At 47.8% G+C, this 22662-nt stretch overlaps 8 protein-coding genes across 8 annotated transcripts; 4 read left to right on the plus strand and 4 right to left on the minus strand.

Annotated features, from left to right (window-relative positions):
• Window positions 1-324: 324 nt before the first annotated feature.
• Window positions 325-3700, plus strand: FIESC28_01470 (uncharacterized protein; the record flags this gene model as incomplete). The annotated part of the gene is made up of 9 exons (XM_031155620.1): window positions 325-1196; window positions 1315-1555; window positions 1705-1712; window positions 1759-2523; window positions 2570-2656; window positions 2705-2991; window positions 3044-3248; window positions 3300-3452; window positions 3502-3700. 9 exons carry the CDS (start codon window positions 325-327, stop codon window positions 3698-3700), a joined length of 2817 nt encoding a protein of 938 aa, XP_031020308.1.
• A 309-nt stretch (window positions 3701-4009) lies between these two features.
• Window positions 4010-4795, plus strand: FIESC28_01471 (uncharacterized protein; the record flags this gene model as incomplete). Its single annotated transcript, XM_031155621.1, has 1 exon — window positions 4010-4795. One exon carries the CDS (start codon window positions 4010-4012, stop codon window positions 4793-4795), a length of 786 nt encoding a protein of 261 aa, XP_031020309.1.
• A 285-nt stretch (window positions 4796-5080) lies between these two features.
• On the minus strand, window positions 5081-5530 carry FIESC28_01472 (uncharacterized protein; the record flags this gene model as incomplete). Its single annotated transcript, XM_031155622.1, has 1 exon — window positions 5081-5530. One exon carries the CDS (start codon window positions 5528-5530, stop codon window positions 5081-5083), a length of 450 nt encoding a protein of 149 aa, XP_031020310.1.
• Window positions 5531-7055: 1525 nt separating this feature from the next.
• On the minus strand, window positions 7056-13634 carry FIESC28_01473 (uncharacterized protein; the record flags this gene model as incomplete). Its single annotated transcript, XM_031155623.1, has 7 exons — window positions 7056-7929; window positions 8094-8755; window positions 8801-8810; window positions 8920-9188; window positions 9233-9571; window positions 9965-12606; window positions 12662-13634. 7 exons carry the CDS (start codon window positions 13632-13634, stop codon window positions 7056-7058), a joined length of 5769 nt encoding a protein of 1922 aa, XP_031020311.1.
• A 1126-nt stretch (window positions 13635-14760) lies between these two features.
• FIESC28_01474 (uncharacterized protein) lies at window positions 14761-16279 on the minus strand (the record flags this gene model as incomplete). The annotated part of the gene is made up of 2 exons (XM_031155624.1): window positions 14761-14948; window positions 15004-16279. 2 exons carry the CDS (start codon window positions 16277-16279, stop codon window positions 14761-14763), a joined length of 1464 nt encoding a protein of 487 aa, XP_031020312.1.
• Window positions 16280-16635: 356 nt separating this feature from the next.
• Window positions 16636-18931, minus strand: FIESC28_01475 (uncharacterized protein; the record flags this gene model as incomplete). The annotated part of the gene is made up of 6 exons (XM_031155625.1): window positions 16636-16762; window positions 16818-16926; window positions 16978-17099; window positions 17148-17941; window positions 17988-18171; window positions 18225-18931. The coding sequence occupies 6 exons, from the start codon at window positions 18929-18931 to the stop codon at window positions 16636-16638; spliced, it is 2043 nt and encodes a 680-aa protein (XP_031020313.1).
• A 1049-nt stretch (window positions 18932-19980) lies between these two features.
• On the plus strand, window positions 19981-20209 carry FIESC28_01476 (uncharacterized protein; the record flags this gene model as incomplete). The annotated part of the gene is made up of 2 exons (XM_031155626.1): window positions 19981-20061; window positions 20117-20209. 2 exons carry the CDS (start codon window positions 19981-19983, stop codon window positions 20207-20209), a joined length of 174 nt encoding a protein of 57 aa, XP_031020314.1.
• Window positions 20210-20785: 576 nt separating this feature from the next.
• On the plus strand, window positions 20786-22606 carry FIESC28_01477 (uncharacterized protein; the record flags this gene model as incomplete). The annotated part of the gene is made up of 1 exon (XM_031155627.1): window positions 20786-22606. One exon carries the CDS (start codon window positions 20786-20788, stop codon window positions 22604-22606), a length of 1821 nt encoding a protein of 606 aa, XP_031020315.1.
• Between the last annotated feature and the right edge of the window lie 56 nt (window positions 22607-22662).

Raw genomic sequence — 22662 nt, forward strand, 5'->3', positions numbered from 1 at the left:
CCTATTATACTCGTGTTTTTCTTTACTTGTCGCCGAATAATGCCCTTCTCTCGTGATCGCCCGCCGACGTAACATCCGAAACGCCGACACTCAGCCGACTCGGTCCCGCTCACTCGGACGAGAACATCGGAGACCGACTCGGCCGCATCCGTCATCTGCCCAAGTCCATCATCACCACCAGCGTGCCGAATAGCCTTTATCCTGGGACTCATATTGACCGAGGCAACACTGGTCAATCTTATATAAACTCACAAGCCCACATTGAACTTAATGACAGAGATATCGCAAGTTACACGCAACTGACATTCATCCCCATTAGTAACAATGTCTCTGTCCCACGTCGCGCGACGTCATCTCTTCAACACCCTCACGCGACCAACCTCAAGATCCTTCAGCACCACAATGGCCCAAAGAAAAGATACGTGGTCCGCAGACCAATACTCCAAGTTCCTCAAAGACCGCACAAGACCTTCCACAGATCTTCTAGCCCACGTGCCCAACGCGTCTCCCAAGCGCGTCGTGGATATTGGCTGTGGACCAGGCAACTCAACTGCTGTACTAGCAGAGCGCTATCCCAATGCCAAAGTCTCAGGCTTTGATACTTCGCCTGATATGATTCGCAAGGCAAAGGAGACGCTGCCTAACGTGGATTTTGAAGTGGCTGATTTGACGAGCTACAAGCCTGAGCAGCCTGTCGATGTACTCTTTTCCAATGCTGTGTTCCAGTGGTTGCCCAATGGCAAACGCATTGAGATTGTTACACAGCTCCTCAACCATCTTGCACCAGGTGGAAGTCTCGCCTTCCAAATCCCCTACAATCTGAACGAGCCTAGTCACGCGCTCATGCGCGAAGTAGCAGCCATGCCCAACAAACCCTGGATCGACATTCTTGCCCGCGCAAACATTGAACGCGATCAATTTCCTTCACCGACTGAGATTTGGGATGGATTGAAGCCTCTTTGTGCGGATCTGGATATTTGGCAGACGACGTATATGCATGTTATGGAGAACCACGAGGGTATTGTTGAGTGGGTCAAAGGAACTGGATTGCGACCTTATGTTGATCCTTTGGATGAGAAGGCGAAGGAGGAGTTTATTAGTATTTATTTGGGAAAGTTGAAGGAGGCTTATACGGCGCAGGTGGATGGGAAAGTTCTTTTGCCTTATCCTAGATTGTTTGTTGTTGCGACCAAGGCGTAGATGTACGCAGTGGGTATACGCGACAAATAGTGAAGCTAAATGAGAAATGGTTACCTGTAAAAGAGATAGAACTTAAACAAGACAGATGAGTCACATTACTGGATTTGCGTAAAGTTATGAAACGCTGCTGCTCAACTTTCATGATATTCTTATACCCCCTATACCCGTCTACCGAAGCATCAAAAATTCCTTCACGTGTCACCACCGGAGTTTACCATTCCTCCCCGGCATCGCCAAGAACATCACCACCACCACAATTTGCATGGCAGACCGCGAAGAAAGTAGTCCAGCCCTCGAGGCGCCCTCCGACGAGGGTCCTCCCTCCAAGCGCCAGCGCGGCTTCATTGCACGGCAGGTACGAAAAATTGCTACGAGGATGAGTCAGGCTGACATGGATGACAGGCTTGTGAGTATTGTCGACAGAAGAAAACGAGATGTGATGAAGATTTTCCTTGTGGTCTTTGTAGATCTTTGGGAATTCAGTGTAAATTTACTACGCGAAAGGCGACGCGGTGAGTCAAGCACATTTTGTGGGTAGTCTTTTGCTGATGGTTCTAGAAATGAAGCGTCGCTGGGAATGATCGTCAATATCCTCCGTCGCATCGAAGGTAAAATTGACGATGGCAAACAAACAGACGCAACGCCCCTAGAAGCAGCTCGTATGCTCTCAACAGCTTTGCGACCATTCAATCCCAAATCCCCCGCCAACTCAAGCGAAGTCCTCGGAGTACCTTCATTTCTCGCACGCCGCGACACCATCGTCGAAACACCAAGTGATCCCAATCCGGCGATATCATTCAGCGCGCATCAGGTTCTCTTCTGGCCTGCTATCCAGTCGGCGCTGCCCGAGTCTGTGAAGTTGATGTGTCAGATGAATGGTCCGACGTACTCAACGCGCCTGGAAGCTGCACGGCCGAAACTACCGCATTCCACATCGGTGGATATGTCGTCTGAGTGGCTTTCTAAGCTAAGCATCGCAACGTTGAAGGAGTTGTCGGATGTGTATTTCACAACTTTCAATCTCGCCACGCCGATCTTGGATCAGAAGACGTATTTTCAGCGTACGTTGGGCGTAGCAATTGATGGCAGCTTTGGGATCTGCATCGAAAGTTGTATCGTCCTCGTCGTTATGGCGCTGGGATTAATGGGACAGAAAGCGTTGCGGGAAGCGAGGTTTGCGTCGACGCCTGTGTCGACTCCGTATCCTAGCGAGCAGGAAGATGAGATGCCGGGCTTAGACTTTTTCAACGAAGCGAGGAAGAGATTTGGCTTTTTGATGTGCGAGCAGGATCTTCAGGCTTGTCAGTTCTATTTGCTCTCAGGGTATGTTGATCCACCGCGGTTTCTGACGTGAGACTAACAGCAGCAGCCTGTTTTATGCAGAGGCTCTTCGACCATTGGATTGGTGGTCAATGCTAAGCAAAGCAAGCGCATGCAGCGCTTTCTTCTGGAACAAGTAAGTCACTCCCCCACTCCAAAGCACTGACAATACTAACCTCCCCAGTGTATCACGAGATCGCGACGAATGGATGTTAGACATGCAATCCCGCCTCTTCTGGATAACAAGCATGTTCGAAGCCGTCCTCTCCCAAGAACTCAACCTCCCACCAAGCAACTCCCTCCAACTCGAAGAACACATCGCATTACCAAAGTTCATCTCCGCACGAGATATAGCATCCTTTGGATCATTTCGATATCCGGGTGATGATCCCTTTTTCCACTATCACTTCCTGTCGCAGCTTGCGCATCGGCTTATCCTCACGAGGGCGCGTAATAGTCTTTTTCATTTTAGTAAGTGCTACGGAGGGTGGAGATGAGGTGAGGTGGTTTGCTAACGGGATAGATCCGACCGCTGATTATCCGACTGAACCTGTTGAAGATGAACTTATTCGGCAATTAGAACAGTGGCGTGAGAGATTACCGCCCATGCTGCAGTTCGATCCCAAAGCGCCTTTGACGCATGCTGAGTCTCCTTCGGATGCGCTCGTGACGGCCTGGCTTCATGCCAGATATTTCGTTGCGAGGTATCACATCGGTCGACCACTGCTGTAAGCATAACACTCATGAAACCTGGAAAGATACAATACTGATTTCCCAAGACATCGCGCTCTAGAAAGACCGTCATCGCTGACAGAAGGCCACCTCCGAAAATGCCGAGACGCAATAAACGCAGTTCTCGCATGGGCATCAGTCATCCAAGTCACCAACTCAATGAGAAGTTGCAATCCCCTCAAATTCTTCGTCTGTAGCCAGTAAGACTCCCCTCCCCTTCCTCCGCTACCTTATACTCACTCTCTTCAGAATCTTTGGTCAGATCTGCGTCTTCTTTGCACTCAGCGTATCACCCTACCCATACATCCGCGAAATCGCATCAGACGTGGATAAAAAATGGACATCTTTCGCTCTAGGATATCTGGAAAACTGCGCTTTTTACAGTCCGGCTATTGAGCAGGATTTCAAAATTGCAAAGGTTCTTTGTGGGGACATTGGAAAGATTTGAAATAATTCCGAGATTATGTGGAACGATTGAGTGCTGACAGGCACGTAAAAGTCACTAGGTACTCCATCAAGCGATATTCAATGTTGCATTTTTAATCAATTTACGTCATTTTTTGGTGTCGTTTTCATCAAGATTGTGTTCTGTTGTCTGAAGATCCACGGGCGTAGCGCCTCCGATGACGCGAACATTTCCCCAGTATAAGTGCCGAAGCTCCGATCGGGTTTCCACTATATAACAGCGCTGGAACTTGACCTCGAAGCCACCCGAAATTTATCTACGCCGTTATTGATAACTTGAAATATTCTAAAAATGCCACAAGACGCTCTCGCTTTCAATTGTGCCGTCATCACCGGCGGAGGTGGTGGCATTGGCCGTGCTCTGGCAGAGTATCTCATCTCCAAGGGCAAAAAGGTTCTCATCGCAGGCCGAACAGAAGCGAATCTCATAACCACAGCCAAGGAGATCGGTGCAGCAGGTTACTATGTTCTCGACACGGGAAAGACAGATGATATTCCTGCTTTCGTCAAGAAAATCACCAGCGAGCACCCAGAACTGGACTGTCTGATCAACAATGCTGGCGTCCAACGCCCAATTGAAGTGCTCAAGAACGACGACTTCCTCGAAAAAGCCGATCAAGAAATTGACATCAACATCCGCGGTCCCATGCATCTTGCACTGCACCTAATTCCACACTTCAAAGGAAAGCCAGCCGCTCTAATTATGAACGTCTCAAGCGTCCTAGGCTTCATCCCATTCAGCATCATCAACCCCGTGTACAACGGCACCAAGGCCTGGCTGCACTTTTGGTCCATGAACTTGCGCACTCAACTGCACGATACCAATATTCGAGTCGTGGAGCTTGCGCCGCCTATGGTTGCTACTGATTTACATCGTGAGAGGGAGAATCCGGATGATAACAAGAAGGAGCATGCCCCGCAGACTTTGACGGTGGAGGAGTTTATGGATGAGGTCGTGCCCAAGTTTGAGAGGGGTGACGAGACTATTAGTGCGGGTATGGGAGCGGGCGCTACTGATAAGTGGTTTGAGACTTTCGGGGAGAAATATGAGAGTGCTGAGAAAGGATATAAGAAATAGATAGTGCATAGAAATAGGCGGCGAGAAAAAAAAACCGCATGCGTACGGGGACATGTAAGTATTCAATTCATAGATAAATCACACAAAGAATAATGGGTTTAACACTGTGACATCAGTCTGTTAGGTATATTGATTCCATCTCAAGTTTACACACCACCATACAACCGTTTCCTCCTTCGTTAAATATATATCGTTAAATAATCCTCTCCGCTGACATCTGATGTCTGAACAAACAAGAAGAGCCACACAGAAGCATAGACTAATGTGTGGTAATAAAAGCTGCCCTTAAGCCAACTTTCGCGCAGGCACATCTACATCATCGTCAGTCCTTCCAGTCCCATAAGTACTAGTCTCCCCAGGCAAAATCGTACCTGGTTCGCGACTCAGCCCCTCCTTAGGTCTATCCTGCGCCTTTACTCTTTCAAGCTCACGCTCACTTCTCCTCAATTCATTCTCCTTCTCAATCTCTGTCTCTCTCTTTCCAACATGCGCAGGTGGCTCCATGCCTCGGTGCTCATGCTCGCGTCGCGCAAGCGTGTTGTCGAAGTCCTTCATGTCTTGCTTGCCCTTTTCAGCGACGATCTTGTTGTCGGTTTCTTTTTTGAGGGTTGAGGGGTCGTTCTTGTCTGTGTGGAAGGCTTGGTCTGTGGCTTCGAGGACGTTGCCGCGGAGAGCTTCGCCGGCTCCGTGGATGCCCTTGATACCGGACTTGACGTCGTTAACGAGTTTTGACATTGTGAATTGAGTGTTCTGATATGAGATTTTGGTTTTTGTGAATGGTTTGTTTGCTGGTGCTGGGTTTATATTTTGCTGGGCTTGATTGACAACTTGGTTGAGGTTGGCTTGGATGACGTAATTGGTATGGTGACGTAGGACCAACGTTGGACTAGCCAAGTGTAAAGCAAACCTGATGTCACAATTATACAAGATTTTAAATGGAAATACTACAGGTTTATGTTTTCTTTATATACAGCTCGAGTAACCAGTTGGGACTTGCAACTTTTTTAATTGGGCCCATCGGAAGTTGCCAAGCAATACGAACTTCCAACATAGCTATGTATAAATGCCTCTATATGCCATGAAACCAATACAGCAGTAACTGGTCTATTCCCAGATCTTACATATATTATAATATAATAAGCTTTGGGAATACTTGAAAGCTAAGGCGATCAGTTATAACTGCTAAGATGCGTGCGGTTGATTAGATTACAAGCATCGTAGATGTCTGCTTTGTCACGCACCCAACCCTAATCATGATGCGAAAAGAAATTTCAGTTAAGAACTGGAACACATTCCTATCAAAGACGAGATCACGTTCCTATCGAAAACACTTTAGCGTTCTATGTCTGAAAGCAAAAGATGGGACTGGACCCGTGTATAAACTTCCCACTTTATATCTTAATTTACTTACCTTGTACTCCAGACAGGGTAGATACTGGAACTAAGATCGCGGAATAGAGGGCATCTCGACTACATACTTAAGTAATATTAAAAGTTTATCTACTTACTTCTTAAAAGGTTCCTCCGACGTATCAAACTCAAATACCAAGCCACCAGATCGAAGTCCAAGAACGATGTTATTCTGGTTAACTGCCTTAACAGGCCAGGTAACTAATGTGGAAGACGTAAACTGATATGCCCAACACTCGTTTCCCGCTGTAAACTCTGGTAGGAGATGAATGAGCCTATCAGTGCCTTGCCACAGCCAACCCCCTTCAACATCCAATAGATACGGATCTCTTTCAGTGAGTGTACTGCAACTGGCGGCCTTATCGCCTGTTGGCGACGGAAGGCATCCCCCTTCCAGACTGAAGTGGTGACGGTCAGCTCCGCTATACCAACAATGGCTCGATAAAGGATCGTTGCCGACTTTCCATTTTTGCAGTAATCGCTCTTTCTCCACGTCCCATATTTCGATTTCGACATTTCGACCAGTCCAGGTTTCAACCGTTATTCTTTCTTCCGTACACCAGTGGACGTGCCTTATTGGAAACCCCGCAGGGGCTAGGTGTTTCACTAAAATCATGGTATTCGTATCCCACATAAAGATGGTCCCCAAATCAGTTTCGTTGACTACGCCTTCGCCACCATCTTGAGACGTGTCACCGTCAAGGCCTGGAAAAGTCTCCCCATGGGCTACTAGAATGACACGGTCTCCTGTGGGCGAGAACGTAAGTGGTGTAAGAGGAGTGGAAACATATTTCTCGCCGAAAGCCAGGATTGCGGTTTCATAGTCGGCTCCTACATTAGTGACCACAAATCAATTGCTATTGTTTTTATCAGTGCCTTCGTATATCATGAACTGGCCATCGGGCGATGTGAACAATGAGGGCTTCTTTTCCTTGGGGCCGACTGAACGAGGAAAGCCAGGCACGACTGTACCAGTTTCCAACAGAAACAGCCAAATCTTTCTGGATCCTTCTTCGTCCCCCTTGGTGACAAGACCCATTGCTTGGCTGGTAAGAATAACTCCATCGTCAGGCACCCACTCTCCAGAAAGCTCAATCTGGCACTTGATATCAAGCTTGGCATAGTCCAAAACGAGGGCTTTGTTGCGAGACAAGAGGACCACGTGAGTACCGCCTTGAGGAAAGAAGACGTCGGTGGATCCAGGGATCCATTTGACTAATGTCAGGGTTCTATTCCAAAACTGAATTGCATTATTCCATGAACAGAAGGCAAAAAGGTCTTGAGCTGGAGAACACGCAACCGTCCTGTTGCCAGTGAGAAAGGTTTGTCTGGACCTTCTTCGTGAATCCAATATCTCAGCATAGCCTTCTGTGACTACCAGCACCCTGTTTCCATTCCCGTGTAGGAAATCGAGAGACTGTATGCTTCTCTTTCCTGTAATCAGAGGACTTGTCATCTCGGTATCCCATAAGCTTATAGAGCCTGCGGTGTCTTTAGATACCAAGATTGAGGAACTTCCTGCAAAGATCAAGTCATGTATTGGACGCGTGACTGAATCGGGCAAGTGGAAGTGGTTGATCTTTTGCGGTGAAGCACTGGCTACATCGTGAAGTAGGATAGAACCACAGAATCCGATGGCGAGTATCGACAACTTTTTGGGATGCCAGGTAATTGAATAGGCACCACTTCCCATCTCAGTTTCCATCTCTGTGACTTCAGTCTCCCTGCTCCAGACTTTAAAATCTCCCCACTCGTCACAAGAAGCAACCCTCTCGCCATCGGGTGATATTGCGATCGTTTGGACTCTACCTTATGCTTTCGTATCTTCTTTCGCGTTTGATCCTTGAAATTCCACTCAAAGAGGCTCCCGCCAGTCTCTCTTCCACACCCTGCTATTAGCACTTGTCCACAAGGTGAAAAGACAAGTGGTGGACGGAGGTAGCCCTCTTCGTCGTCATAAGTAACCTGCTCGACGACCTTCAAGGTTTTCAAGTCCCATAGCATAATCGTGTGGTTTGCTGATATCGATGCTACAATATCATCCGTGGGTGAGGTAATAATGTGTGCAAACGGTTTGGAGGAGCGAGGCATGACGGCTTCATCCTCATCCACAAGAGACCGCAGTGCAATTTCATTGTCCTCAACTTGAGTTGCAATCGTTGTGTTGTCTCGTGATATGGCGATTTCATAAGGCCTAGAGGAATGCCGGAAGTTTGCCATCTCATGTCCTGTGGTGATATCCCACACTTTCGTTACTCCTTCGTAGTCTGCTGAAACTAGGACCTTCCCATCACTGGACACATCAAAGCCATAGGACTTCCCTTTCAACGCCATGAGTTCGGCTCCCCACTCATCTCTCCAGTCTGGATACCTTATGGTCCAGGGTGGAATGAAGTCTAGGAACGTGCTGCGAACGATGCCCTTAACAGGGCTGAAGGTAATAGCAGCACAGTATGCTTGAAGAGGAGCTTCGCCAATAGTTTGACTATTGTAGAGGATGAACCGATAGGCGTCCTGTAGAAATGAAGATAAAGTGGGTGAATCTTCCTCCTAGCAGAACATGTTAGCATGACTCGCAACGAAACGATCACGAACCATTGACCCACTGTAGTTAAAGATTGGTGATATCTAATGACTGGGATTGATCGGTGATACTCTCTTAGGTTCAAGACTTCGAGCCAGTATAGAAATTTAGTAGAAAGGAATTCGTAAACCTCCCCGTTATCATCCCAATAGGTCCAGGTGCCGGCTTGGGACTACTGAGCTTGGAGAGATGGTCTGACCAATGAAGACAAGCATATCTGATGTGTTGTGGTATGCATTCATGAACACGGCTTTTCGGAATGCTAGAAGTAAAGGTCCCTGGGTGAGCGAGACCGCACATATCCTGGCGAAGAGACTTGTTCATAATGGTAAGGCAGTTGAGAAACAAGTCATGGTGGACCTGCGCAGGATTGACTACGAAGTCGCCCCAGACCGTTCCCTGTTGAGGAGAAAATCACGAAAAGACAAATTGAAAAAGCTAACCGGAGATCGGTCATCTTGGGGGACTTCTAGGATAGAACGAAAGTTCATGAGGGTCTTCCGGATCCCTTCCCGCTTCAATAACCTTTCGATGGTGACCACTGACGGTGGTTCGAAAGCGAGAGCGATCAAACCCAGCATAGACCTGTACCCTAAGAACTTGAGGTCCCTCTCATCGCCGGCCAAGTCTCTTGTAGGGAAGGCGAGCACCTTTCGGTATATCTCGTCGAGGCGTGCTTCCGGGGTGCCATGATCAGTTGTGCCCTCAATTAACTTCCCCAGGCAAAGGCGTTGTATTTTATCATCGTTACCATGGTCCGGACAAAGAGGCGACCCCGAACACTAGAAGGAAGATATCCCGACAATGTACCCCTTTATCGTATTTATTAGATTCAGCAGTTCTCCCAATTCAGAGATAAACACTAGCATCATCCTCCTTTTTATATGCCCGACATACCTATCTCTTTGCAATTGTGTAAAGTCTACCCTGGTCCAGCGCTCTACTAGGGAGATTTTCATACATAGAGACAGGTAACTTTCAGGTACTTTACAAGGTGTCGGTAGAGGTGCAGAGCATCCTATATCCATGAAGATGAGGAAAGTGATAAGAGTAAGGATGAATAAAAGATTCTACTTCCTAGAATAGCTTTTGACCAATTTGTGCTCAAGCGCCAAACAACGTCCCCCGACTTTGTAGCATTCCAGACAAACGTCAAAGTCTCCGCCGCTACAAACCTTGCAGCAGTAGAATGCCACAGGCTCTTGAATACCCAAAGTGCATACATCACAAAACTTGGATGTCTCATGACAGGATGCAACGACAACATCACCATCGCTCTCGCAAACTGTTATGTCTTTTCCAATTGCGTAGTCAAGCAGTAATTGCTGGATGCTGGCATTTCCACACCTTCTAGCCCAATACCACGAACACCGTCCGAAACGATCCCCGGACGGGAAGGTGACTTGGCCGGTAGCGAGCAGCATCTTGACCAGCCCTGTGCGAGAATGTCGTACAGCTATTGACAAAGGTGTCGAACCATACCGGTCTTCCTGGTCAGGATCAACAGACCCATGGTGAAGTAACGCCCTTGCGATAGATTCGTGCCCATTCATAGTCGCAAAAAACAATGGTGTTCGGCCAACATTATCCTGTGGGCTGGCATCTCCTTTGACGAGCAGCAGCTTGACAACGGCCTCGTGCCCCCTTTCAGCCGCCCACGATAGTGCCGTCTGGCTATACATGTTGTCTTTCACCTCAGTATCGGCGCCCTGGTCAAGAAGTAACTCAACGATAGCTTCATACCCATTGCTGGCGGCCCATAACAGTGGCCCCCAACTATCATTTCTATCCTTGGCCTCAACATCCGCGCCCCTTTCGAGCAGTACCTTAACTAAAGCCTTATGCTTTTCCCTGACGGCCAGTAGTAACGGTGTCTGACCATATTGACTGTCTTTGGCTTCTATTTCTGCACCCTTATCAAGCAGCAGCCTGGCGATTGCGTCGTGCCCTTTCTCAGTGGCCCATGATAGTGGCGTTTGATCACGCTTGGTATCTGTTGCCTCGATATCAGCACCCTTTTCGAGGAGTATCTCAACAACAGCCTTGTATCCGTTCCTTACGGCCCATAGTAGCGGTGTTAAGCCGTACTCGCTGTCCTTGGCTTCTATCTCCGCGCCCTTGTTCAGTAACAGCTTAACGACGGTATAATGGCCGAAGTATGAAGCTACCATCAGATCCGTAAGGCCCTTACCAGTCTTTACAACCAAGCTCTTCCAATAGATCTTAAACCATACCGAGTAGCTCTGTGAATCAGTATCACAGATCTTCAAAGTTAAAGGTATAATGTCGTCATTGTCAGTGAAGTCAGCCTTATGGAAGTGAGTGGCCCAGGCTTTGGCCGAGTAGTCTAGGAAAGGGTTTTTGTCGCCACAATGAGTGTTTTCCCCACCTACATCTGTCAATCTCCCAGCCTTCGAGTTGTAGAAGTTCAGATAGAGCACGCAGAGCCTAGCAATAGTGACGTGTGCGTCCTGGATACTGATAGAGTGATGCCAGTGCAGGCCAATCGAGACGGGTCTCGGTGATGATGGATCTGCGAGAAGAAACTCACGAGCTGTTTGATGAATGAAATAGATGTGTCCTTGGTGGATGGAGACAAATAATCCGCACCACGATCTAAGACGAGCCTTGAAGTCTTCATCGTCCTCCAAGTCGAGGTCGTCAATAGACTGGCATTTGTCATCAATATTGACAGCAACGTTCATCTCCGATAGGGTCAGTGGTCGGCTCGCTGCTAAGACGATGCTTAAGACTTTGAAAACCATCGGATCCTTCCTGGCCTTACCGAGGATTTGTTCATACGCTTCGTTGACACTGGTAGGAAGTCTTGCGATAACGGCTTCGATCCCCTTGACTGTTCTTTTAAAGTCGTGTTTCTGCAAATAGTCAAACACAAGGTATATCCAGAGGTATGTTCGATGAGTTGCCTTCTGTAGCTTCTTCTCTAGGTGGTCCTTGATTTGGGTTGTGAAGCGTTTCTTCATCGCCAGCTGATTGACCCGGTATCTGATAACTTGATTCACCTCTTGAGCGATGGTTTCTGACTCCTCCTCTCCAGGTATGTGTATTTCCGGAAACACATACAATAGGGTGTGGAATCTGGATAAGATTTGATTGTATGGACGACATGTCAGAAGAAATTTCAACTTGCCATACCCAGCCTGGCCGTAATGGAATTGTTTCTCCACATTTCGCATAAGCTCCGCAAAGTCCGATTCGGCGCATTCGTCTAGGGCATCGAGGACTATAATCACGGATCCGGTGTGAGGGTCCTCGACAGAGCTTTGCAGGATCTTCCAAAGTGATTCTGAAGACTTAACAAGACCTTGCCCATCTTTAAGGAACTGTGGCATAGCATGTTCAATCAGAGCTGGCTTTAGTGAGAAGAGCTGGTGAAGTAAGGCACAAAGAGCCTGCCTAACGGTGTTCTGATCTTGGTCTTTGAAGAAGAAGTAGCAAATGTTCGCTGATCGCGGTAGGCCGTGGTCTATCAGGTACTTAGCTAGAACCGACTTTCCACAGCCGGGATCCGCTGAGACTAGCAATGGGCCAGAGTCTTGTTTCAACCATGTCTGGAAGTTCCTGTGCTTGAGGAACCACATACATGTATCTTCAACCCTTTCTTCCACTCGGTCTTTATACCATTCGTATGTAGCATCCTTGCTGCTATTTGTAAGGCGAAACACCTGGTGGCACCTTTGTTGCTCCTCGGATAGCCTATTTTGGGCTAGGTCTTTCTGGGCTTGGAGTTGCTCAACAGCAATGTCACGGTGCTCTTTCGAAATATCCCGATGCTCCTTTGCAACCTCTGGGAATACTGTATATGGCGTCAATGAATAAGAAAACGTTGTAGTTCTACAATTGGCTATTACCGGATAGAATGTCGCTGAGCTTCCTTTCAGCTTCAAGTCTGTTCGGAGGTATCTGATAAAGAAGGTCCTTTGCATAGGCCGCAGCCACCATCGCAGCATATCCCTGCCACTGCTTATTCTTGTGTGAATCTGAGTAGTCACATATGCCACGAATAACCAGGCAGGGAAAGTGGTTCATAAGCCCGGCTGCTTCCATTTCGAAGCACAAAACATCATGCGCTTCTGAAAGCTTATCCCGAGCTAAAGCGTTCTTCATTAGCTTGTCGGCTGAGGCGATAAGACCGTAATGAATGACGGGACTATCTTCGTGGTCATCTCTTTCGGGTCGTGATACCAAATTCGATTCATCATAACGACACTCCGCCGCACAGACCAGGTGATGGGTGACTTCGGATTTGAAGAGTTTGTCGGCGGTACATGCTTCTGGCTGCTTGTACTTTTTGATCAACCGTTTGTTCTTGCTGAGAACCGTATTGACAGTCTCGGAGAGTTGGTGCCCTTTGCGCTCATATCGTGCTTTTAGGCCACTCATGGCTGTCCGAAGGAGGACTGGTGGCTGGTTCAAGAATCCGGTCAACTTGAAGTCTTGTCCTTGTATGTCTTTGCCAATGTCATACCCAATCACACCGCCATTATTTGTACCAGAGCTTACTACAACATCCCCAAGACGAATGTCATGCTTACCAGGCACTCCTCCGCCGATGCCGACCAACAATCCGATTCTAACATTAGGAAAGCTATGCATCATGGACTTTGCCACGCCTGCAGCAGAAGACTTTCCGTACTCATTGTCAGGCAGAACAGCGATAACAACATTGTGCCTCCCAACGCGCCCCAGCGTGTAATGGTTGTTATCGTTGGGAGAGACATAGCCGGGACCCTCATGTTCTTCGTCGAGAAATTCCTGGGCAGCAACGTACTCTGTCGTTATCGCACATATCCATCCAACGGTGTAGTCATTCGGATTAGACATGTTCGCATTTAAGATGATCCACCGAAAGGCATGCTGCGAGGAAATACAAGTTAGAATCCAAACGAGAATACTTCTTAGGGAGGTTACTTGCTCCCGTGGACCAGCTGAATCTGCGCCGGGACTGGTGCGGCGGTCAGATACACCAACCGGATTCAGGGTTGAACTTACTATCTATAATTGCGGGGTCTAACTGGAATCTTTTGATAGGGGCTGAAGTTGTAGCCGCGGAGCTGTATCAGTCCAAGAAAGGACGATAATCAAGGAAGGGACTTGAATAATAGGACCTAGACTCAAAGAGCAAATAGATAGCGATTAGCCAGAAGTAATATGAAATTTGCTTTCAGCCATGCTGACGCTACCCCTCAACGGTTAGCGCTTACTCGACCACTAATATTGTTCTGATGCCAGTGAGATCCACCAATCACGAGCTATCGCTGTGTCTTGGCTCTCCAAACTTACTGTACATTTGGGACTGTCTTCAAAGCCTCATTCAGGTGAGAAGAGGGCATGGTATGAGTGTCGAGATGTCACGGCTGGCCAGGATGAAGAATCTTTGTATACTCAGCAGAACATGTACAAAGACATACAGAAGAATACAGGGCATAGCCCACGTCGACAGAGTGCCCGTATAGTGGAAACCTACCGCATGTTTACGCAGTGACTCAGCCGTAGGGTGCTTTCCTGGGCTGACAATTTCAACAGCCGCAAGCCACGAGACATCTACCATTACGATATATACATATCTCAAGAGTAACAAACTGTCTTGTTGCTATAATTCAATTACCATTGACCGTCAATGGAATATATACTCTCCCCAAGTTAATTTCGTACCGTCACCTGAAGTAGTACTGGCAAGCTTAGTTTCGACCTTGCCTTCACTTTGCTAAGAGAACGAAAATAGTTCTTGCATCCAAATAAGCGACCAGTCTTTCCTTATTCGCGGACCAGTTTGAGCGTTGCGAGCAGTCCAACCGTTCCTCTCTCAAGTCTTCTGCAATGACTGCTGTTCCGACTACCTGCAGCCTGCGTTGACGTGTCTCACCTTCCGCTCGCACCAGAACAGCTCGTCGGGGCCAACCAAACCAGCAAACAATGTCCCCGATTTGAACGTCACTAGATGAGAGACCTAGTTTCCACGGTGCTCCATCTCTATAAGACATCTGAAAGAGACGGCAATTGTCAGAACCTGGGTTATCTGATGTTGTGTCTCTCGCAACCGAGCCACGAGACCTACTTTGCAATCTTTGAACCCAGCCTCCTGTCCAACAGCCACGACGGGATAAGGATAAATTACTGGGCCACGATACAGTACTTCTGCAATCGAAACACTTCATCGAAAGGTTATAATCATCCAACTCCAGGATCGTACGAATCATCGTATCGTTGTCTCGATGGGCATTTCCGAGATCTTCTCGATAGTTAGCTTGGATCTTCTCTGTCCAAGAATCCACAGCCTTGAGATCTCCGACGATCTCGGAGGGATGTGGACCGACATATATAACACACCCCAGTACTGCGCCTTGCAGCTCAAATGATCTGTGATTGTCCGGATCTGTGATATCAGTGTCGTCTCCCTCTCTCGGTGCATACGACCGCATGATCTGCTGCAAAGGGTCGCATTCATCTCCCATCAGTAAGAACTTGATAAGATGCCCCACGTCAAGGATATCTTTGTCGTAAAACAGACTATGTTTGTTCATGAACTCCATCACCTCAGTCCATCTTTCAAAGGATGACTTCTTGTAATCGATAAGAAAGCCACGAGCGTCGGAAGTCATTCCCACAAGGCCGTATACCTTATCTTTCCTATCTTGACACTCTGCGTCTCTGTGCCTTCTTAACAGTTCAAGCAAGGTGTTTGACCCGCTATATTTCTCCTCCCTCTGCCGTTCCAACCTTATCGGTCCATCTGATCCGAAGTTATGCATGATCATAAAATGTGTAAACAGTTTCCATTCTGTAGCCGAGTTGCCAAAGCATACTTTTATCTTTTGGGCCTGGGCGATCTCCTGAATTATCCACAGTCGCTTCCAGTAATTGTCACTGTACAGTTTCCTTGCCAAGCTGCGCTCCGCAGGGCTGTTTCGAGCTGCATCGGCTGGTTCTCCCGGAGCAGCCGATTGACTGGAAGGTATTTGGTGCTGAAGAGCTTTCAAGTCGGGTAACGCGGTTTCGTACTCGGCATAGCTTTTGCCCAACCATACAACGACGGTCTGAGCTCGGGAGTAGATATGGTGCATCATGCGGACCTGTCCGTTACGTTCATCCACGTCTTTCTGATTGATGCATATAGCGTCAATCCAGTAATCAGTGTTGGGGACATGTTTCCGGAGGTAGTGTAAGGCGTCCCAAAGGTTTTGTCGAACGCCGTAGTCAACACCATTGACAGTGATGCTACGCTCAGCTTTCCCATCGCCCCACATATAAGAAAGCGCGTCAAATTTCGGCCTGTCACCGAAAGCGACCGTGAACAAGGTGCAAACGATACGATCTCCATCCTTAGCCACTTCGATACGCAACAGACGGGTGCAGTCTCGATCTGCGTTGAGAGGCTCATATGGAGATGACTGGGCTGTGCTTGGTAATGCGGAGCCACTTTCGTTAAGGCTTTGGCTTTGTTCTTCTTCCTCTCTGGATTGACGCATGACTGGAAGATCTCATTTAGTCCTGGTTGAAGACAAGTGGAACGAATGCAGTATCATAACTGATACTTGGGGGTCAAAGAGTATTAAGGTTAGGTTCGTTCAAAGAGGGCGGGGTAATTGTCATGCGACGTGAGGCACACCGGCGGTTATCTTACTGGCGGCTACATCCTTGCCACCCTCAACTACATAGCCAATCAAGAAAAGATGTTAAATGATTAAATGTAGGGAGCTCTTCTTTCATCACATTACACATCACAGGTTAATGGAAGTGAAAATGAAAAAGAATGTCGATTAATGTGAAAGTATGACGTTGAAACTGTAGTCAGGATAGATGCAGCCATTGTCGAAAGTCCAGTTTACATCTTATAGACTCTGAACTTCTGGTTCTTTCCACCGTGTGAGTTGTACGTCAAGAAAGCCGTGCCGTTTTTGGTATCGCCTCCACAAAGATCAAGAGACGTCTTATCCTTAACATTGCGGAATCTGGCACGAATGTTAGTGGGCTTTTTACGAAGCAATGCTTTCTTTGATAACTTACTGGATGACCTTATGATCCAAGTTATCGACAGTAGCACCTTGGATCTCCCAATGGGCATCTGTCTCCGCGACGTTTTTGCCTACCTCGCAGCAAACGTTCTTCCCGTGGCCTTGAACATATTTAGTGACTGCGTAGAGATTTATGGGAAAGGTAGACATACCCTTTGAGTACAGGACATAACCCTTGCTTGGGCTCTTGATGACCACAATGTTGTTAGAGTCTCCAACGGAGTAGAAGTCCCACATGGCGTTGGAGTTCATCGTGTAATAGTCTCCATCCGACCTGATACAAGTTAGTGGTTGGCTCTTGGAAGTCTCACGTAATACTCACCATGCATGGACAGCAGGGTTCTTGCCGCCGCCGCCGTTCAGATCAAACATGACATCGTTGTCATCCGTGATTTCACTTCGCAGGTGGCACCTGAGGCGCTTCCTGATCTCATTGTTGTGGGAGTCCAGCTGCTTTTGTAATGCGGCCAGAGCAATTTTGCCTGTCTCAACAGCCTTCTTAAGCTCGGTGATTTCTTGGTCACGCTGAGTGATAGTGGCAGTCTTCTGGCTGACGAGCTCCTTTTGCTCCTTGAGTTCCTTCAGAGCTTGCTCGAGCTGAGCCCTGAGGTCCTTCAGCTGCTTCTCAAGATCGGCGATCTTGTCGGCCTGCTGCTTCTTCTCATCCTGTAGTCGCTTGTTATCCTTGGTTTCGACCTCGAGCTGAGCTTCGACGATAGCAATGCGAGTGACAAGACCAGCGATTCTCTCACTATCAGCCTTGTTACGGGCCTCAGCGGCAGCAAGGGTAGTGGACGCCTCATCAAGCTTCTTCTGGGCTTCCGCCTTTGAGGCCCGCTCATACTGAAGTTGAGATTCGAGAAGTTCAATAGCCTTGTGGTCGTCAGAGTCATGTTTCTTACTCTTCGCAATCTCGTCTTGCAGTCGTTTGGCTTCAAGTTCGTTTGCTTGGCGAGCCTCTTCAAGTCTTTTGGTCAGATCATCGGCCTTGGCCTTCTCGACGGTCAGGTCGCCTGTAAGCTTCTTGACTTCCTTAGTCAGCTCGTTGCCCTGAGCCTTGACAGTGTCAAGTTGGTGCCCTCGAGCGTGGAAGTCGGCGTCCAGTGCAGTGAATCGCTGCCAAGGTTAGTAAAAATCAGCAGAGTTGAGATTAAGTTCTTACATCGTGAGCATACTGGGCAAGGTATCCGGCCTGATCAGCGTATGCAATGGTGTGTCTGAGGGTCTCAATAAGTGTTTTGGGGAAAGGCAGGGGGTCGGCAACTCGAGCCAGCGCAGGTTGGGGCTGAGGTGAGTGGAGTTCAAGCTCAGCCTTCTTGCCGGGGGTTTGCGGGGGGTCCCAATCACTGCAATGGCTGTTAGTACTTGGCGGAGAGACACAGGGCGTAATTGGACATACTGAGAACGATGATCAATGAGTGCCGACAGAGCAAAATCACCCAGATCATGAGGAGATCCTGGGCTCTTTACTTTCACCGAGAGCTTCTCCGTCTTCCTGTTCCAGGAGCAATCGATATCGTAGTAAGATTTGTAATTGAACTTGACACCACTGTCATCGTCAGAAATCACCTTCTGGGGCTCAGCGCGGAAAGATGGGGCTTTCGCGACACCATTTCCATCGCGAGTCCACTGCCACATGGAAAGAATGGGTTTATCTTGGCCCAATCCCTCAGGCGCGATGAAAATGGCCATCTCGTTGCTCGCGTACTGGTCCCAGGTGATTTTGCCGGTCCAGATCCTGGTCGATGCGGCAGTAACGTCACCCTCAGACTGCCAGATACGCTTGAACTCCATAGGGCTCTCATAGCCGCTGGGATTGCGCATGACGACCTTGAGCTTCTGGTAAACATTACCAGAGGTGATCTCCCAACTGTAGTAGGAGGACTTGGCGACGAAGGTGTCGTCCCCGGCTGGAGTCTTAGAGACCTTGTCAATGGCAATCTTGTTGAAGGAATTGTCTTTCTTAACATTTGACGCGTTAAAGGTCCATTGGTAGAAGAGATAGACAGTATCTCCGACGCGAACAGGTCCGTCGGGTAGAACGATAATAAAAGTTTCGTTATCGCCGTAAGGCTTCCAATCGAGTCTGCCTTCATAGACGAACATGTTGGGCAGAATAGTCTGAAGAGGTAAAAAGGCGAATAAAAGGTTTGAGAAGTATAGTGTTAGATGGACTGAGGAATTGAAATGCTGTTGTACAGTCCAGGTCGACCGTTATATAGTTGATAACTATTGCTGCTAAATTGACTGACAATTCTTATTAGATGAGGTGTCTGTAAGGAATGAGTGAAATGCCGTATTTCCGCATGGTCATGAGGAATTACGTTCAATAGTTTTCTGCATGTCTTTGCTAAACGTCAGCTGAAATTTTTGTGGCTGTCTGACCCTTTGAGACGAATTGACAGATATGCGCCTGCGACCGGTGGCTACCTGAAGGCAGAGCGTTGTAACTGTCTGACAATATTTTCCAACTACGAAAACAGTACAGGGTATGCAATCGAATCATGTTCTCGACATTCCCCCCGCCTTACGCTTTGACCTTTCCACAGACTTCCTTACTGCTCCCAAGCACCCTCAATGTCACATCAGCGGGACACTCGCTGTTGATATTGTATGACGATTAGCTCCAGGCCTGACTGTGGCGTCTAATAATATGGAGAACGGCACAGGTGGTCGGCTTAGCCGTCCATATCAATCTACAGTGATCGCTGGTCAACCCCAAAAAGGAAATGATAATCTGGCATCAAGGGAGCTGACAGTCCCGTTTTCACTAGCTGAAAAAGCCGGAACTAGAACATGCACAACGATGGTTGAGCAGCATGACTTCCATACACTTCCAAGATCGCTACTCTGAGCTCATTTTATAACTCCAGGAAATCTCGACAAAGGTCGGCGCACCTCGTGAAAGCATCCGTCGCTATATGGTAAGCTATGAAAGAAGAGGTACATCAGAGCGTCATAAGTGGAGAACAGTCTTACAGGAGGATCGTTCCTTCATCCTTCATGATATCATAAGGTCTGGGCTTTTAGTTACCTACCTCCGTCATTTTTCTACACACGGAGAAAGAGATATAAAAGAAGAACAGCTATAGCAGTCTGTTGTTCATAAACCATCTACACTATCCTTCCTACCGATAACCGCATTACTTGCAATTATGAAGTTCTTTGCTGCTCTGACCTTTGCCCTCTCAGCCCTGGGCTTAGCATCTGCTACCAAATGCTGCGCCGACAAGAGTGTACGTATCCTTTGGGGTCACAGTATGTTTGTTCAAACTGATAATTTATCGATAGTGCTCCGGTGAATGTGTCCCTATCGCGGGGATGGAGGGTGAGCTTATATCTTGTCCTTTGAATAAGCCCCAGCCATGCGAGGGCGATCCGTAGAGGCCAGGTCCGCATTTACAAAGGGTCGGGGAGGAGGATGCAACAGTTGAGAGACGCTTTCCGTGTGCTGAAGAAGGGTCTCGTAGGTGGTCAGAACCATGATTCTTCTTACCTGTTGAATATATCACAATGCGTGTAAGCTAGAACAATTACGGATCAACTTTCTCATCTGGTTTGGCAGCAGGGGTTTTGAATGTTAGCGCGAAACTCTCTATTGAGCTAATTGAGGACCCCTGTAGATTGCACACTACAGTTGGGGGCTAAAATCGTACTTGTGCCAATAGAACGAGGTTATATCCTCGCGCTTAGTTTCACAATATAATTTCCTACAAATCCTACTAAAGCCTGAGGCAACGATGAATCCTTCCGGCTCTGGAAATCAGCGTATTATTTCCCCTCCCACCCTTTGAACCCTTTTTTCTCGCGCTCTCGCGTGAAGATAGCTGCCGACGACAGGCATTTTGTCGCAGTTGCCATTCTTTCAATGCCTTGATCCAAATACTCAGTCAAGCCCTCCGAAGAACAAATTTACAACTCTCAATTTTCTTATTCGGTTCCATTATCCTCCACGGCGATATGGAACATCAGAAAGGCCCTGATGTCCGTGCCGAGACGCTCGACATACAAAGATGGAGGTCGACTGTCAAAAACAACGAAACAAATGAGGTTCAAACACTTTTGGAAACCCAGACAGAAAATGCGGGTCTTGCTTCATCGTCGACACAAGACTCTGATGCCAACAAACCCCAAGAGGGACATGATGAAAGTTCTAGTACTGATGACGGATCAAATAACAAAGCTGACCCACTTTACGATGTCAACAAGTCTACTCGTTCACAGTGCATCGGTGGCATCTTTGTTGGTTGTCTTTTAGCCCTCGCATGTATCACGTCTGGTATCTACGTCCTTGCCACGCGAAAGGAAAGGCTTGCTGCTCGCATTGACATTGATGCGACCGCAACAGAAATGCTATCACTTGTTTTCAACATCGTACTCACGTTCTGCATCGACAGCATGGCTTTCATTCATTCGGTATCCTTGAGATGGGCCCTGTACAGTGAACAGCGATTGGAATTCAATACGAATCTCCGCCTTCTCACCAGTTCGAGCAAGAGTGGACCTAATCGGTGGTATACAAACGTCTTTAGCATGATTTGTCTAGCGTTCTGTTACGGAGCTTCAAGTTACTTACTATTACCCACCGACTACCTACCGGATGTTGTATTTTTGAACGGTGTGGCTCTGGTGGTACTGGGCTTGGCACTTTTGGGACACGCGATAGTTTCGACCTGGTGTCTTCGGACCCGGTCGGATTCTGTATTAACTTGGAGTTCCAATCCATTGAGCAATTGCTTAGCGGCCGTGCAGAGTGGGATGCTTCAACGACGCGAAGGAAGATGTATGCAGCCCGTGTCTGATCATAGCTCTTCTCCATCGGGACAAGGCTACGAACACGATGACATGGAGCCAGTTCATCCTCTTAAGAAACAAAAGAGCATCTACAATTCACACAAGCATACAAAAATGATCATCATATTGCTGTGGACGCTGGCAATACTCGCCACAGGATGGGTGTTTACAATCTTGGGACTGGATCTTGCCTACGCAGCCGATAGCGGCAATTATTGTCCACCTGGCGCAACCACACTAAAATGGGATGTACAAGCTCCAGGTAGTTGTGACAGCAATATGGCCAGCCTCTCGATGTCCTTTTCTCAAAAGGGAGATGGATATGATCAAGACAAATACCCGCTCCTGCAAGTATGCTTGGGCTTGCTCTTCATCACCGCTATTCAAGCAACCCAGTCTTTCGCCTTGCACTGCACTGAACTCCTTGTCAACATTTCACGAGATGAAAATCACTGGAGGAAAGCTTATGACGGTATAGGAACCAGCGGGAAATGTCCCAAAGGGTCTCTGCTCGCGAGCGACTCACTGAAGAACGCATTGACCAGCTGGGAATACATCACCCTGAGCATCTTCAAGTCCCTTTTGCACTGGAGCGTTGGTCAAGCTCTACTGCCGTCCATGAACGGACGATTCATAGGCCCTGTCGAGTTTTTGACTCCCTCTTCCGTAGAGGGAGAAATGGCTCTGGCAGGCATTACATTTTACATGACTTATACTCGGTTGATGCTTTACGCAGGCCTTGCTATACTACTGGCCGCGTTTGCAACTTTCTTGGCACTCAGAAAGCGATCGGGACCTCAGCCTGCTACTGTGGGTCATTTGCAAACTATTGCTGATCTGGTTGATGATTGGACTTTGAATGAGAAGGGTCGTATCTTTTGGGGAGACAAGGGAGCCGACACGGAAGCTGAAATTCGTCATGCAGGGACCAGCTCAGACCCAGATGCTTTAGAAAAGATTTGCCTTGATGCTATTTATGCAGGATAGTAGTGGAAGATTACTAAATCTCTTTCATATACAATACATTTTATTTTAAAAACTGG

The sequence above is a fragment of the Fusarium coffeatum genome (assembly GCF_003316985.1).
Source record: "Fusarium coffeatum strain FIESC_28 chromosome Unknown BRIP53273_contig_38, whole genome shotgun sequence".
Classification (NCBI taxonomy): Eukaryota; Fungi; Ascomycota; class Sordariomycetes; order Hypocreales; family Nectriaceae; genus Fusarium; species Fusarium coffeatum.